Source organism: Alligator mississippiensis, chromosome 1 (assembly GCF_030867095.1).
Source record: "Alligator mississippiensis isolate rAllMis1 chromosome 1, rAllMis1, whole genome shotgun sequence".
NCBI classification, from domain to species: Eukaryota; Metazoa; Chordata; order Crocodylia; family Alligatoridae; genus Alligator; species Alligator mississippiensis.
In genome coordinates, this window is record NC_081824.1 from 320123982 (window position 1) to 320140246 (window position 16265).

The 16265-nt window shown below is 40.3% G+C and overlaps 1 protein-coding gene across 1 annotated transcript in view; it reads left to right on the forward strand.

Annotated features, from left to right (window-relative positions):
* The first annotated feature begins 1058 nt into the window (after positions 1–1058).
* Positions 1059–16265, forward strand: part of RS1 (retinoschisin 1) — a 33218-nt gene continuing 18011 nt past the window's right edge. The window contains exons 1-2 of the mRNA XM_019494976.2: positions 1059–1142; positions 16062–16087. Of these exons, the coding sequence (XP_019350521.1) occupies positions 1091–1142; positions 16062–16087 (78 nt within the window). The 5' untranslated portion in view covers positions 1059–1090. The remainder of the gene's footprint in view (positions 1143–16061; positions 16088–16265) is intronic.

The following is a 16265-nucleotide window of genomic DNA, read 5'->3' on the forward strand; positions in this document are numbered from 1 at the left end:
GGGCTTTAAAAGGCAATCCTGCTATGGCAGCTACTGGGATGAATCCATCTCTGGTAGAACTTGTTCTGAGTTACTTTGCCCCAACATGGTTCCGCTTGTTTGTGGCTCTCTCAGAGCAAGCATAGTTCTCAGGTATTTGAACCGAGGTGCAAAAATAAAAATTATGAGGGATTCCAAAGAATGGCCAAGACATTTCACTTTTCAAGTTGCATTTTCATGACTTCTGGGTATTTTATTGTAGCCACTCAGTGACTTTTCCCTAAAAATGCCAGGCTAGATCAGCAGCCCTGCTTATATAATGTTTTCTCAACTTATAAAGGGCAAAGGACTGAAAGCAGGAATAGCTTAATAGGAACACATTTGACTTATGCAGTGACAGTAATTTATCTGCTAACTGAAAAGTCTTTAAAAAAACTTCTCCTGAAACGAAAGAAACTTTCCTTATTTTTTTATAATTCCATGTACAGTCTTGCCCATTAAAAGTCACTGACAATAATACATAAATAATGATGTTTTGTCATCTGATCTAAAGTCTGTTGAAGTCAACAGGAATCTTCCCATAATCTTCAAGAAGCTTTAGATCAGGCTTTTACCATCTTTATTAAAATTGTATTTATTATTGTCTTCAATTTAACATGGTTGCCAGTAACTTTTAGAAGAAGAACACCGTAGATAACATTTTTAGCGGAGGAAGGTTTGTATTTTGGTTTAAGATCTTACAGGGAGCAGATAAATCATGGTATAGGTAAATGTTCTGGTTTTGCTATGTTAAGTCTCTGCTACTCTCAATAATATAATATAATATAATATAATATAATATAATATAATATAATATAATGCTTTGTGTTGTGTGTACACACATATATGAACAATATATACATTGTACCTTTTAAATATTGTTACCCTTGATACCTCCATTAGGATGGAGCTTTGTTGACCAGAAATTGTATAGCTGGTTTGATGGTAGTTGGTAAAGCCATAAGAACTAGAGAGTAAGGTGCTTAATCAGGCAATGATTAAGTTAATCTCACTTCTTTTCAGAAAGCTGTTCAGAGTGCTAAGTAGACATTTCTGAAAGACGAAGGGAAAGATGCAGTTCAAGATAGAAAGCATCCTGTTCTCTCTCCTTTTCTGGTACAAAGGTATGCACTTTTCCTACTAAGAGGCACTTTCAGCTGTGTATGTTTATATTTTTATTTCACTCATACCTCTTTGTTCTCCCACAGGCTGTTGGGTACAGAATGAGCTCTTCTGTAAATTCTCCTGGAGACATAATTTGTGTAAAGGAAAAATTCTATAGCATTAGACATGCAATTTATATATGTGAGAGATTATTTCTCATAGTGCTGTGAATTCTCAGTAACAACTCTGTTCACCAAACAATTGCACTTTAAAAAGTGCCATATAATATGTCAAAATATAAATGTGTACTGAAGATTGCAATGCAGCTGAGTCAGTGGGTACATAATAATATTCATCTGAAAAATGAGGTACAATAGAACATGAAGGGTTGGACTCTTGGTAATCAAAACTCTTGATTAATCAAAGGTTGGTCATGACCCCTGACAGCAGGACGTTTCTGCTGAACATAATTCTCATTTCTCTAAGATTTTTCAGATATTATTAAAAATTATTGGAAGGTCAGTCAGATTGGAAAGCTTTCAAAAAAAGTACACTCTACTGAATAAAAAAAAATAGCTGTCTTGAGAAAATTTTAAAAATATTTGTGAGTTTTGAATGTGTCCAATATTTCATGAAGCCAACAACAATAGTCTAATGTAAACTGGGAGAAGATAACAGTCACAGATACCCTTCACCCTTAATTAATCCAATGCTGCTGTAACTAGATGATTTTATAGATCATGGATGAACTTCTGACCCCATTGAAGTCAATGGCAATCCCCCTCCTCCCCATGCCCCCATTAACTTCAGTGGAGTAAAGGTTTCTAATCATATTAAGGATCATAGAGTACCAGAAGTCACAGATAGAAATGTCATATCAGACAATCCAGTACATTCTTCTGTGAATGCAGAATTATACTTCCTGCTATCTTTTTTGGCTTGAGGGTTTTTTTAAATTGCAACCTATTGCTATTAATTATTTTAGCCCATTAAAGCTCATGTTCAGTAAAGTTTTCGTACACTATCTGTATTGTAATTTACTTTATTATTTCTAGTTGTGTCCCAGGGTATCAACCTAAATAATTTATCTCCCTTCAGCTAGTCATAGATTATTATCATGTCATGTGTCCCTTGGGGTCTAACTTAATGCAGATGTACTGTTAGCCTCTGAACTTTCTGGGATTTCTGGGCTTGAGTCACACTTTATTTGACTGTAGCCACGTTCAGGTGTTACATTTCTCAAAGGAGAATCGCTATTCTCCTGGTAGAAACTACAAGTATACAAGTGTTCATTCAGTTTTTCCCAAGGGAAATATGACCCTCGGGAGAAAGTTCTAGGTGTCAACCTGACAATTTCCCTTGTAAAAGCAACTGTTTCACAAGAATGAACAACTGTACATTTCCTACAGTTGTTCTACTGTAATATGGTCTATGTTGCTCTGAATCCCAGCACTACTTGTCTTTTACCAATTGTTGCAGAGCACTGAGGTGCCCTGCTCCTAGAGGGCAGAAACTGCCAGAGGAAAAGCTCTGGCAGTGCATAGGGAGCCCTAGCAGGGAATAGGAGCCCACCTGTGGGTTGCCAGGGCAACTGGAGGGAGCAAATGACCCACACCTGCCAGCAGTCAGCTGCCTTTAGGAGGCAGAGGCTGGCTGTTATAAAGCCCAGGGCTGAAGCTAGGCTGGCAGTTCCCTGCCAGCAGCTAGAGAGGTAGGAGCTCCTGGAGTAGGGGATGCGAGAAGCAGTGGGAACTGTAGGTACTGTCTAAGCCAAATAACAGAAGGCAGCTCTAAGATGTTGGGGCAATGTGGTTACAGCCAGGCGGCTTATGGTTATGTTGTAGCCTAGGGGCTTGTGTTTTGTTTTAGTTATTACACTGGTGGCTAGGGCACAGTATCCTCATTAGGGACTCACAACAAAGTGTGAGGACTCCAGCGCCAGAGCGGGCGCAGTATCCTCATAAAGGGGCCTCACAGCGGAGTGAGAGTACCCCAGCACCCAGGAAGGTGCAGCTTATGGGGTGCTTAGACCCCAGCCCCAGAGAGGAGGCATTTGAGAAGCCCCAGTGTGGGTATAGCAGGCCCTAGAGAAGGGCATTTTTTGAGAAGCCCTAGTGTGAGTGTGGTGAGGCCCAGAAAGGGGAGTGCCTAATTGAAGGAGCCCAAGTGTGGGCACAGCGAGCCCCAGAGAAGGGGCACTATATTGAGAAGGCCCCGAGAGAGGGTGACAGCGTAGAGAAGGCCCCGAGAGAGGGTGACAGCGTAGAGAAGGCCCCGAGAGAGGGTGACAGCGTAGAGAAGGCCCCGAGAGAGGGGGCGGCAGTGTACGTAGAAAGAGAGAGATAGAGACAGACCAACGTCAATTCCATCTGCGAGGCTTGGGGCATGGTATCAGGGGTGGTTGGAGCCACACATAGCCCATAAGGCTAGGGTGCCCCAAAACACCCATTTGTAAGACAAGACCCATGAGGAGTCCAGGAAACTGTGGGGTATGAGTCAACATAGAGACGTGTCTGAGAGGGCATAAGGCAGCCTCCCAACCAATCTAAACCATCAAAGACGTGGCGGGCGAGAAATAGAGGAAGCCCTTGGGCCAACTTGGCATGGAAAGAGGGCCTTAAGGAGATCACGGCCCTCCTACAGGACTCCGCTGTGACACCAATGCCTACATTTTTGGGAGGGTGCAAAAACTATCAGTAAGATAAGTTTTCACACAACTTTTTGTACCTCTAGTTCCTTTCTGGCATCTGTTCCTCCAGTATATTCAAATTATTTTGTTTCAGGCATTTGTCCAATTCCTTTAGAATTCCATGCCTCCTTCCTTATTGTAGAAGCTGCTTCCACCATCAGTATCACAAGGTCAGTCTCATAAAATAGCAGTAGTGATCCCATGGTAATCAGCTTAACCGTTCTCTCCAGTTTGACATGTGGCTCAGAGAAGCATTCCCCCACTTGTATCTTTTTGGTTGGTTGGTTCCTAAGTTTCCAAGAGTGCTGCAAAACAGTGGCATATGGTGCAGAAGATGAGCTCTTGTTACTAATACCTGAGCAGCTGTTGCTTCCAAATCCACAACAAAAAACTATACACAGAGCTTTTAATGGACACAAATATATTTTAATGTGTTGAATGTGATATGCCTATACAGCAATCTTTTGTCAAGTTCTATATACACATGAGAGAATGCATATTTTAATTTAGGGCTATGTTCATGTTTGTATCTTTTCCTATGGTATTTTTTTTTTTTTTAACAAAAAACTCCCCACATTCAAATCGCATAAAGATCTCCTTAAATTGCACCCATTCAGTCCCACTACAGTCATTGCATCTAATGAAATTACTATGTTGATAATGTACCACAGATGTTCTTCAATACCAAGAAACAATGATGTAAATGTTAAGATTAGAGAGAGCCAACTTTTTCAAATGAAAACTTTTTTTGTCAATAATAGTCTTTCCAAAGTTTGTTTTTTTTATATAAAGTGGATCTGTTGACTTTCTCATTGTTATTTGGTTTCTGCATATAATTTAACATACAAATATATTCTTCTAAGCAAAACCACTATTGAGAGCATGTGGTTATTCAAATATCTTAATTTACCAAAAAATGGTAGCCATTTCAATAACTGCTTGGATAACCTTTTTAAAATAATTAAAACTTTTTGTATAAATATTTTTGTTAAAAAAACAAACAAGTTCCATTTTGAATTTTCTGATATAGGAACAGCCAACAAATTTGAAACCTTTTGTGGTTTTTTTTCCCACTTTTGGTCAGAGGTGGTGACAAAACAATGGAGGTAAAATCCTGGCTCCACTGAAGTCATTAATTTTAATTCAGGTATTTGTTTCCCAACCCATATTTTTGTCCTACTTACCCATTTTCCAAAAAGAATTATCTAAATAATATTTAGAAAATTCTTCTCTACTTTAACTAGAAAGCATAGAGAACAGCCAGAGTAGGTAGCGGGTGGGTCTGCAAAAGATGCTTTACTGCACATTAGACTAATCTAGTGCACAGTAACCTGTCACCATTTATATGTGTGCACCAAATACTGCACAGTAGATTAATTTACAAAGCTGTTTGCTAGTACCAACAGATATAAGTAGTAGAAAATGGCACTTTAAACTAATGCACAGAAGTGCATATGTAGGCAACCGACTGGGGACAAACTGCTCTCTAAAGTTAGTCCCAAGTCAGTGCACACACTCAGTGTTACTGTGCATTAAGGCATCTACACTTGTGTTATTGTGCAGTAACTAATTGGGTGTAAATTTGATACCTGGATAATGAAGGTATTAAATGTATGCTCAAATCAGCATAAGTCACCATATTTACTGCACAGTATGGATGTGCACATGTAGATGCATGCCCATACTGTGCAGTAATTTTGGTTACTGTGCAGTAAGTGAACATGTGTAGATGCACCCACTGATATGCTATTCTATAATGCTTTCCTTCTGGGTGGGAAGCACCCAGTTCTTTAAAAAAAAAATAATTCTAAAAATAACTATATGAAAAGGCTTCTGTAAATATTTTTAAAATCACCCTTTCTCCTCCCTATATTTCTGCTAGGTGATCTCCTTCAAACATTTTGGGAGAAGAATGAAAAAAATTTCTTTTCCTCAAGTAGGCCTTCCAAAATGCACTTTATAGTCACATTAATTATTGGGAATATCACTTTAAACACTGGGAAAGTAATGGGGTTTGGCATTAAAGCTTCAGACAAGGAACAGGACAACCTGGAGTTGAGCCCTAGCCACACTGAAGTCTTTAGGAGATCTGTCATTGATTTGAGCAAGGCATACTGTTACTGGTTCATTGCATCTCATGAAGAAAATCACTTGAAGATTTTGTACCTAGGTTTTTCCATCAATCAAAGTGGGATAATTTATTCACCACTGTGAAGTATTTAGAGATCTTTGGATACACTGTACTTTGTACTAAAATGCATAGTCTTACTGCTACTAACATGAATATTTTAAATAGACATTAAGGGTACATCCAGACGAGTGCAGCCATGCAGTATGTGGCACCACAGACGTGTCTACAGTGTCACATGCAGTGCAGAGAACAGCTGAATGTGCAGTAAGGTAGCAGTGCAGCAGGGGGGGGTTGACCCTGAGAGATTCTAGGGTCAAAAAAACCCACGCGCGCAAAAAAAAAAAAAAAAAAAAAAAAAAGAAGGCAGAGCGCTGCATGCGTGCCACCCAAAACTGGAGCCTGGCCAGCTGGAGCCACACACAGACTGCTGGTCAGGCTCTGAGCAGCAGGATCACCACTGCTGCAGCCCTAGGAGGCCACCAGAACCCAAGGTAGGGCTGCTGGGGCCAGGCCAGTGCTGACTCCAACCTCTCCTACCCCACCCAGGGTAATCTGCTGTGTGCCAGAGGGTGTGTGGCACAGGAGTTCCCCTTCGACAAGCAGCAGCAGCACAAGGTGTGCCACAGCTTCTTGTTCCCAGAGAAACAAGTATGCACACTTGTATGGATGAAGGCTAAGGAACTACATAAAACCATAAAATATCACCATTATCACTATTAGGCCCCTACTACACATTACACTTAAGACATATGATTAACCAGTTAAGACACATCTTAAGTTGTGACCTAACCCCACATTCACTCAATTAATGGCATGTTAGAAGGAGCAATAAACCTCAAAGTTATTCCACAAAAATGTGTAGGAACAAGCCACAAAGTTACTATCATGCCATGAACTGAATGTGTGGCCAGGTTAGGATGGCTAGGAGCCCCATCAGCTGATTGCAGGAAGTGGGATTGTGTGGATTGTGGATCAGATCCCTTCCCACCTTTATTTGCATATCTGGCCAGGGCCTGAACAAATGTTTATTGTCAAAAGTTTGTGTTTCTGATCACATGAATACATTTGAGTTTCTAGAGGGAGCTCTGAGCCTGCTCTCCAACAGCTGAATTGAAATACGCTCACTTTCCCCTTTATAGCAAGAAGGCACACTTTTCAATGGATTGTCTCCATTAGCATTGATTAGACCCAAGGACTACTCCCTGGCAAAACAGAGATTTAGCTGAATTAGCTAGCCAAACCTGAGCAGCAGCTGCCTTACAACACAACTCATCCAAGGTGCCAGATTTCCAGCTAGTGCTAACTTGTGAAGATCCATTGCCTGAATGAAGCCAAGGGAGCTGTCCTGATTTCCAAAAACTGGGAGTGTCTACAGGTGCAAATACCGCAGGGTGGGTTTACTCTTAAGTAAATTACTCTAGAGTAAACCCATACTAGGCAGGTGGGGATTTGGGAGCAGAATTGCTACTTCTAGCAGCAGTCAGCTTCTGCCCCCTTCTGCCCTGCACCAGCCCCTTATAGCAGCCAGGGGGAGCTCTAGGCAAGGCAAGGAGCTTGGGATCAGGAGACTGCTGTCTCCCTCCCCCTGGGAGCTGCCTGCTGCTGGGTCAGGCTCCGGTAGTGGAGCTCAGGCAGGGACAATGTCCCCCTGCCCTGGCAGCAAGGAGCTCCTGGCCCTGGCTCTCTAATCGAAGCAGGGCTGGGACCTGCCCTGACCGGAACAGGTCCCAGCCAACTGCTGGCTGCACGGAGAAGCCTGAATGTGCAGCCCAGAGCTGGTTGAGGACTGCCAAAAATAAGAAAGTCCCTAGCCACCTCCAGGTTGCAGGTGCAGATTTAACTACATAGCCCAAAGTTGGCCAGGAACTGTCCTGGTCAGGGCAGGTCTCAGCCAGCTCCAGGCTGGGTGGGGAACTCTCCCAATACAGGGAGCTCCCAGTCCCTGCTCTATGATCATAAGCAGGGGCTGAGAGCTCCCTGCTGCCAGGGCAGGGGGACATTGTCCTGGCCTGGGGTCTGGTGGTAGAGCCCATCCCAGTGGCAGGCAGTTCCCACTCCCTACTGCTCACTGATCAGGAGCAAATTTACTTCCAGTCGGCCATTTACATGTGCAGTAATTATTTGGCAGTTAATTTGCTTCTTGCATTTGCAGGTAGCAAATTAACTGCCAAGTAAAGGCAATTACTATGCACTGATGGTCAGCACGTGTAGCTGATGACACTCACTATGTAGTAATTAGCTCTACTGCACAGTAAAGCATGTTGTATAGACATGCCCACTGAGCATCTGGCCCAAAGAGCTGATTTTACAGCTTGGAACTGCAATGCATGAAAAATAGTTGACTGGAAGGGTGAAGTTTACCCTGTGCAAACAACCTACACAAGGCCTATGTACCACTTAAATCCTATAAGTGAAGTTGTAGCTCCAGTGAAATAAATGCCAAAGTTCCCATTGATTGCAATGCAGTCAGGATTTCACCTGCTTCAGAGAGGGGTGCCAAGATAAGTGTCTTTTGCCATTTGTGTCCTCAAAATAGGGTTTTAATAGCGCTAAAGCAGAGCATGGGCCAAAAAGTAGGTATCTTTGGGGGTGGGGGCGGGGTTGGGGAGGAATTCCACTAATTGCATGAACACAGTGTTGTACCTTTATATGGCATCTTTTATTCCAGATAATGCCAAAGTGATAGATTTCTATTATATCAATAGAAGGGAGACAGCTCTAGCAGAGAAGCCAGAACAGCCTACTGTAAAATGGCAGGGGTAGGGAAGAGGTAACAGAATTAGAGTGAGTGCCAGTATTACAGCAGAAATATTGGTCGTTTTCTGGTTACACATTCCACAGAGAGTATATTACCTTAGGGCACTGTTACATGTGCTCCGATGCATTCTGATTAGAAGGTGTCGGAGAAGACTTGATTAACTGAGTTTGCTGCAGTGTTTGAGTTAGAATGCTTCAGCGTGCTGCAGTGTCTTGTGTGTTTAGAGTTCTTGTGTTTCAAAATGGAGGCAGGGATACTTTAACTAAAGCTCATCAAATGTCCGTTAGTTAAAGCACCCCCCGCTGCCATTTTGAAAAGTAGGATGCTGAATACACGAGACACTGCAGGTGTTTTAATTATAGTGGCTACTGGGAGCTGCTCTAATTAACACTTCCCACCCCAGAGCAAGTGTATAGGAGCCCTTGTTAGGTTTTGGATTAGCTTTTATCTATCTGTTGTATAAACTATAATGATACTGTAGATATCTGTTTATAAATGCTTTCTATGTCTTGCTGAAATGCTATATGCTTTCTAGTCTTGTTGAAAAAGACGCTGCCAAGTAGCTTAGGACCTACAGTTGAATGGTTGTGTAATCTAGAAGGGAAATTACTTCTATGTTCTTCAGCCTACAGTTCTGTCAATATACTGAACAGTAACAACTCCTTAAGGCCAAATTAACCATTTTTGGGCCCTACCTTGCTTTATTCTGCTTCCTGTTAGCGCTTTCCTGCTCTTTTAGATAAGGAAGGAATGGGCTTTTTTTTGTATGGCCATGCAGTAGTTTTTGCCCTTGATGGCAAAACCAGCAAGCTTGCCCATAAAATAAAGAAAATTGGCTGTGAGAAGTTTTGCTTAAGAATTATGAGTTCTGCCTCTTATTAATAAATTGAACTCCTGACTGGAACATAAGCCTGCCACTAAGTCTAATTTATACTACTGAATTTTGGTAAACAAGGTAAAGGTTGAGAGAAGTAAGTAGGAATAACTTAACTTGGTAAAGCAAGATTTGACTCAAAACCTGCCCTTTTAAGAGCTCTTTTGGTAAGTGTAACAGCCAAGCATATGTAAGCATCTCAAACATTACAGTTTAAGGAAGGGGACCATCAAATTTATAGACAGCTTGAAGACATATGAGGTCAAATTCTGCTTTCGTTTGTGTAGATGTAACCCTATGGGCATCAGTAGTCGCAAAGGTGTTGAGTATTTAAGAAATCGAATGCAAATCATCAAACAACTCAGGGTGTTTTTGTCTTTTGCATAAATATGAAGAGCAAATACATATGTTATGAATACTTTTTGATGAACTCTTACCTGTCTTTATAGTTACATGTTCTACCAGTTTTTCCATATAAAAGATAATGATGGAAATTAAAAAAACATTTAATTAAGAGTTCCCAAATTCTAATTTTGACTATGTCCCTGACTGACCATGGGCAAGTCACTTTGCTTTTATATCTATATCTTACCAAAGAATTGGCTATAAAAATATTTATTTATGACCCAGACCCCTAACAAGAATATTAAGAAGATTCATTAAATAATACCTGTTCAGAATCTTGATCCTTTAAAGTCCTAATTACTGTATTATAAAACTCTATTTACTTATTTTTATATATTACAAAATTAAAGAGACACTATCAGCTTAAAATCAAGTTACTTTTAGAAACTGAGTTAAGAGCAGCTAATCTGCCTCTTATCTCTTTAGTCTTTCTGCCAGTTTCTGTGTTTTTAGTCACATTTTCTCATTTTTTAATTTATTTTCCTTTCTCTGTTCTTATATGAGGTCATAAACAAGTAGGGAAACTGACTGGCTGACTATGGAGGGGAAACATCTAAAGTAATTGTCCATGATATGCTGTCACACACCTAAAGTGAACCAACATTAAAATGAAATATAATTTTGCCAGTCTTTCTTATTTATGGTAACTGTAGATGTTATTTGCATCATTATAAGTAATATTTTCAAGCAGAAATGTGATTTTAAGTTTACTGTGATCAAATCAAATAAATAATAACATATATATTATACATCAAATTTTCCATATCAATCTGTTGGCAATATTTTGATTTACCTGAGGTTTTTGTCAGGTAACATGATCTATTTTGATTCTTCCTTGTATAATCTAAAAAAAAGAGTTCAGTATTTTACAAATTGCTCTCTCAGATGCTGTTTCATCTGTTATAAACTTTAATCCCTTCAGCAAGATGGCCTCTCAGCGTCTGAGCATACAATAAGTATTGCCAGAGGTGATCTCAGTATTGTCTGCATTCTTTAAATTTTGTTAGTTAAGCTTTTTTCCTTTGGCAACATTACTTTAGCCCACACAGAGCTGGCTCCCTCTCTTTCATATTAAATTGCTCTTATAACTTTTGGACATTTTAGAAGAGGCTGAAATTATGAGGTCCTTTCATTAAATATATCGATTGTTATGCGTGGCATCTTACTTCACATGCATATGACCTGACTTGACTTGACTTGATCTCTCATTAATTGCTTGCAGTCACATGACCATCTTTTTCTTTACAAAGCTATAGGTTGGGCCTGCAGTGTTGCTACTTCTCCCCAAACAAACTGCACATGTTGTGAACATCCTGATTGTGGTTTTTCCCAGTTACAGAGGAAAAACTTCCAGGAAATTCCAGGTGAACAAGGTGAGGTAAAGACGGGTTGATGTGACCCTCTGCCTGGAGGGTCATCAGTCTCATTTATTGTATGCAGAAGATGAGAAATGTACACAATGAGTCAGCTTCAAATGGCTGTGGTACTTTATAAAGCATGGTGTAAGACATGGTTCCTGCCTTGAAAAATGTGCGATCTCACTCTACAGCAGACAAGATGTAGGACAGAAACATGAGAGAGAAAGAAGATGTCAAGTTTTGAATGAGCTAAATTCTATGTCTGTATCTACTTGCTTCTGCTGGCTGCACATAGGAGGTTTTGCTGCCCAGGACCGGAGCATGTGAAACATGTTCTTGGTGCTTTTGTCCAGCTCCACTCAGCAGCAGCTGTGCTGCCAAAGCATGAAGTGCTTTTTGGGAAGGCACCAGAATAAATCGCAGCAATCAGGTGAGGGCATGGGGTTGTCTACCCAGGCCTTGAGCCAGCTACGGGGCAGCAGCAGAAGCTTTAGTCCACTCAACAGAGGTGGAGTAAGGCTGCCCCCCAGAAAGGAGGGGTCTGCTGCTGCAGCAGGGCTTTGAGCATGAATATGCTCAGGGTTTTGTTAGAAGAACTGGAGTTTTGCTGGAAAAGCCAAGTAGACCTAAAAGCATGGCTAGAACAGGACCACCCAATTGTTGGTTTACCTGGGGTCACTCGTCTAGGACACAACAACTCAGAAGCTGAGGGGAAAAGAGGAAAATAAAAAACCCAAAAAACAAAACGAGGAGATAGTAAGCACAGAGCAGAGGGCTTACTCCCTGGTTCCCTTCTGCTGCTCCGGTTCTGGTTCCATCCACACTGCAGTCCTGCTGCAAAATCTCCAGCTACCTCATCCCATCCCATTACCACCCATTTGCTCAACATCGTCTGAAGTAACAGCACTACTGCCTGTGGCCCAGACTGTTTCATTATCCATCAGCATGGTCTTCTAGGACTGGGACCACACTGCACCAGCACAAACCGGTACAGCATCCCAGCAATACCTGCCCCATACCTGTTTCCCTCCCACCAATGTTTGTTTTCCATATCAGTCATAGGTTCTTGTTATGATCCAGAGCTGTAGGATTTAAGTGGTTTCCAGCAAAAAGAAAAAAAAAAAAAAAAGAGTGGGATTCCCAAAAGTAAAACGTTTAGAACCCCTGACCTCGAGGATTGGGAAGAAGGAACGGATGGGATTGCGTTTTCTCTCTACCTCTTACACATGCACACAGATACACACACGCATGCGTGTTTCATTTAATTACTGGTTTCTGAATGCCCTGAAGTACTTCTGTTGCTGAAAAAGAACTCTTCCCTGCTTTTGTTATTTTTTCTCTCAGTCTTGTATTTTCACATCAGTTATATCCTCAGGCTTCTGTAGGAACTCATGATTTTCCTATATATCATAATAAATAATTCTATATGATCCATAATTGCCAATTACCTTTGTCACCCCTGTGGAAGGCACACGCTTTCTATAAACATATGCTTGCTGTCACAACTTAATACTGCTGGCAGTTAGTTGTCCTCTTTGTTTCTTTCATAGGATAGTATTGATCACAGCTGTATGCATTTCATGTAAATCATTTTTTTGGAGTAACTGCAGCAAGGACAATTTTTTAATTCTTTTTTTCATTATTATTTTTCAGCCCCACCTCTAGCATTAATGGCAAGTAAATATTAAATTGTAAAATGAGCTGCAGATGCAGCATAATAGACAGGACCTCAAACATGACCAGAAAGAGGTAATTAGCTATGTTAGTCTGAAGTCAGGCAGAAGTCAGTCATTTGCATCTTATAGATTAACTAAATCAGAAATGCATAAGCTTTTGTAAGCAGCAGCTTATATAGCATCTGATGAAATAAGTTGCTGCATACAAAAGCTTATGCATCTCTGAGCATGTATACATGGGCATTAATGTGCCGTAATTATGGTGAATTAATTTTAGTACCTGCAATAACAGGTACTAACTTAATGCGCTGTAATCAGCAGCATCATGCAGTAGCACCGGTGCATGTCTTTTACGTGATGCTAATGTGCAGTAGACTAATTCTACTGTATATTAGCACATTAGCTTGGCTTTCTCCGTGATGCAATAATGTGCAATAGAATTAGTCTACTGTGCTTTTAGCGCTTTGTGTAGACACGCCGTCTGAGACTATAAGTGCAAATCTACCCTGCTTTCTGACCGGCCTTTAAGGCTTTACACCAGACTATTCATTCTTATCAGTGGTAATTTTAACACAGTTAGGTGTACACACTAAGATATACCCACAATAAAAACAAACACAAAATGACACACAGTGCAGGCCAACCTGACAGTACAGTCTGTTTGATGACAGAACTTAGGACCAGACTCTCAAAGGTATTCAGACACTTGTATCCCACTGGAATCCATAGACACCAGAATACCTTTGACAGTTGAAGTTTTACTATCTCTGTTCTTATTTCTGCCATTTAGTGGCCCAACATGCACCAAAATGTACACACCTGTTTGGAATTTATGTAGCACTGTGTTGTTTTATTAATGGTATGATCTGAAAGTTTGTTTTCAGTACATTACAGGCAGTAAAATACAGTTAGATCCAAAATATAATGGGGTGTTGATCTTTAGCTTATAAGTATGATGTCACATTCTTATTTTTGTTTCATTGCTCTCATCTCAGTCACGTGACTTTAGTGTGTAATATTTGTGCTGAAAAGAATTGAAGCATTGGATTGCACAATTTAACTTTTTTGGGGGGAAAACTATCAGGAAAGTATTCTTTAGCAGTGGTCAGATTCAGACAACACTCACTCAATTTCTATTATTATTTTTAGTCCGTCCTGTTGTGCACAATACACATTTTGCAGATGAACTCAGTGGCAGCAGGTTAGGGTTTGTGAGCACACAGCTTTTTGCAATATCTGATTATAAAGTATATCATTCATATTAGATTCAAATGTACCCTTTCCCCATATAAACCTGATATTGTCCCTAGGTATGGAACAATTACACCGATTGAAAAAGGGGCATGCAATTTACTGCCATTCAGTCGAATAAGCTTTAACTGTTACATTCAGCTGTTCTATCCTGCAGTAAGCAGAAGCTGAACTGGAGGCATTTATGACTGTCCCATTCCAGGGTAGGGCCAGATAGATGAAACTGTTAGAGTGGGTTTGTTGACATCCATTCACAAGCCGTGAGTCGGCTCCGGTTTAAAGGAGTGTGATTGTGATTACTCATCTGTTTAAACTCTTCATTTATTCTGGTAAATTGTTGATGTCAGAAGTGCTACCTCAGGAGACTGTGATTAAAGCAAACCTTGGGTATGTTAAAAAACAATTTTGTATTTTTTGAGCTCCCACATCTGCCCTGGGTGTGCGTTTTCTTCCTTTGATATATATTTTAAAGCAAGCATTACAAGTAGTTACATTTCAGTCAAAGATAAAGTGATCCTTATGCATAGTTTGTTTTAGTTGATTATGAATGTGAAGCGTTTTGGATTTTTTAGATGAAATTTGCTATAGAAATGTAAATCATTATTAATTGTCAGCATTATTTGGACCTTGCTGGGTTCAGCAATGATTCTGTATATGAATGAATAAGCTGTAACTAACGTGTGGTGAATAATTCAGAGAATAATTTACATGATAGAAAAACCTTCTTTTATTGCTCAAAGAATATCTGGCTGCAGATTCTTATTTATTCATTATTCAGATTTATTGGTCTTTCCTGTTCTGTCGACTGATCATCAACAATTGCCAGTTCACTGCAGCTAGCTAGTAGAGACTTAACATTGGACATTCAGGTTGTGTTTACTAGTTTCCAGTAGTCACATAAGTCACATGGTATTTTTTCTGTTTCCTGACTTACTGACCATAAAACTGATTAAGGCCCAATCCATCTTCCATTAAAATCAAGGGATAAATTCCCCTTGACTTTTCTGGGAGGTATAGTAGGCATGTAATGAGGAAGACTGTGGTTTAAAAAAAAGGCTATTTAAAAAGCTAATAAAAGTATAAAAAAAGCTATGGGTCAGAGAGAGAGAAAAAAGACAAGCAAAGTCAGAAGATGTTAGAAAATATAAAGCTTTTCCTTTGTGGGTCACACTGTTCTTATTTGAGGCATCATTGCTAAACAGGAATTAGTCTGTTCTAAAAGGTTGGTTAGCTGGGTGCAGTTTAAATTATTTTTTTTTCACAGATTCACATACAGTGATGTCCTTTTGAATACTAAAGGAATCAGTAGAAGTTCTCCCATTGACTTCAATGGGGCCAGGATTCTACCCTTTGATTAAATTAGATATAAAATAAGTAAGAGCACAGTTGGAAAGGGAGACACAGGGGAAGGAGGACAAAGAGAATAGCGATAGAAGCAGCGACCTTTTCAAGCTAGACAGGAAGAGGAGATGGCAGAAGTCTAAGTGACAGGAAAAGAAAATCTAGGAGGAAATGAGCATAGAACACAGGGTTACACGGTATCTCCCATCTGTAGAATCTCCTGTTCTTCCTGCCTTGTCCAGATGTCCACATCCTTTTGCTACTACATAGAAATCAGGCTGTGTGAAATATACTTAGCTCTTCTGAGGCTCTCTGTTCTGTTTTATACCTACTGCTAAGGCAAATGCATCTACCAGACTAACACTGTGGTAGCATAAGAGCCACAGAATTCATCTCTTCATTTCTTAACTCTCTTTCTTATTCTTTGTACCGTGCTTGAATCTCTCTTCACAACAGCCACACTGGCATTGTCACCAGATGAGGTAAGTCCATAAGCTTCTCTAAATATATGTAAATAGTTTTAGGGTCCAATTCTGCCTTGTGCCGAGCCACTGAACTCACACAGAAATTAGGAACAACTGAAGGAACCCAGCTCTCTGAAATCAGTCCCTTTGTTTGCAGTTTATTCTCCCCAAATATGAAAGTCCTAGCACTGCATTT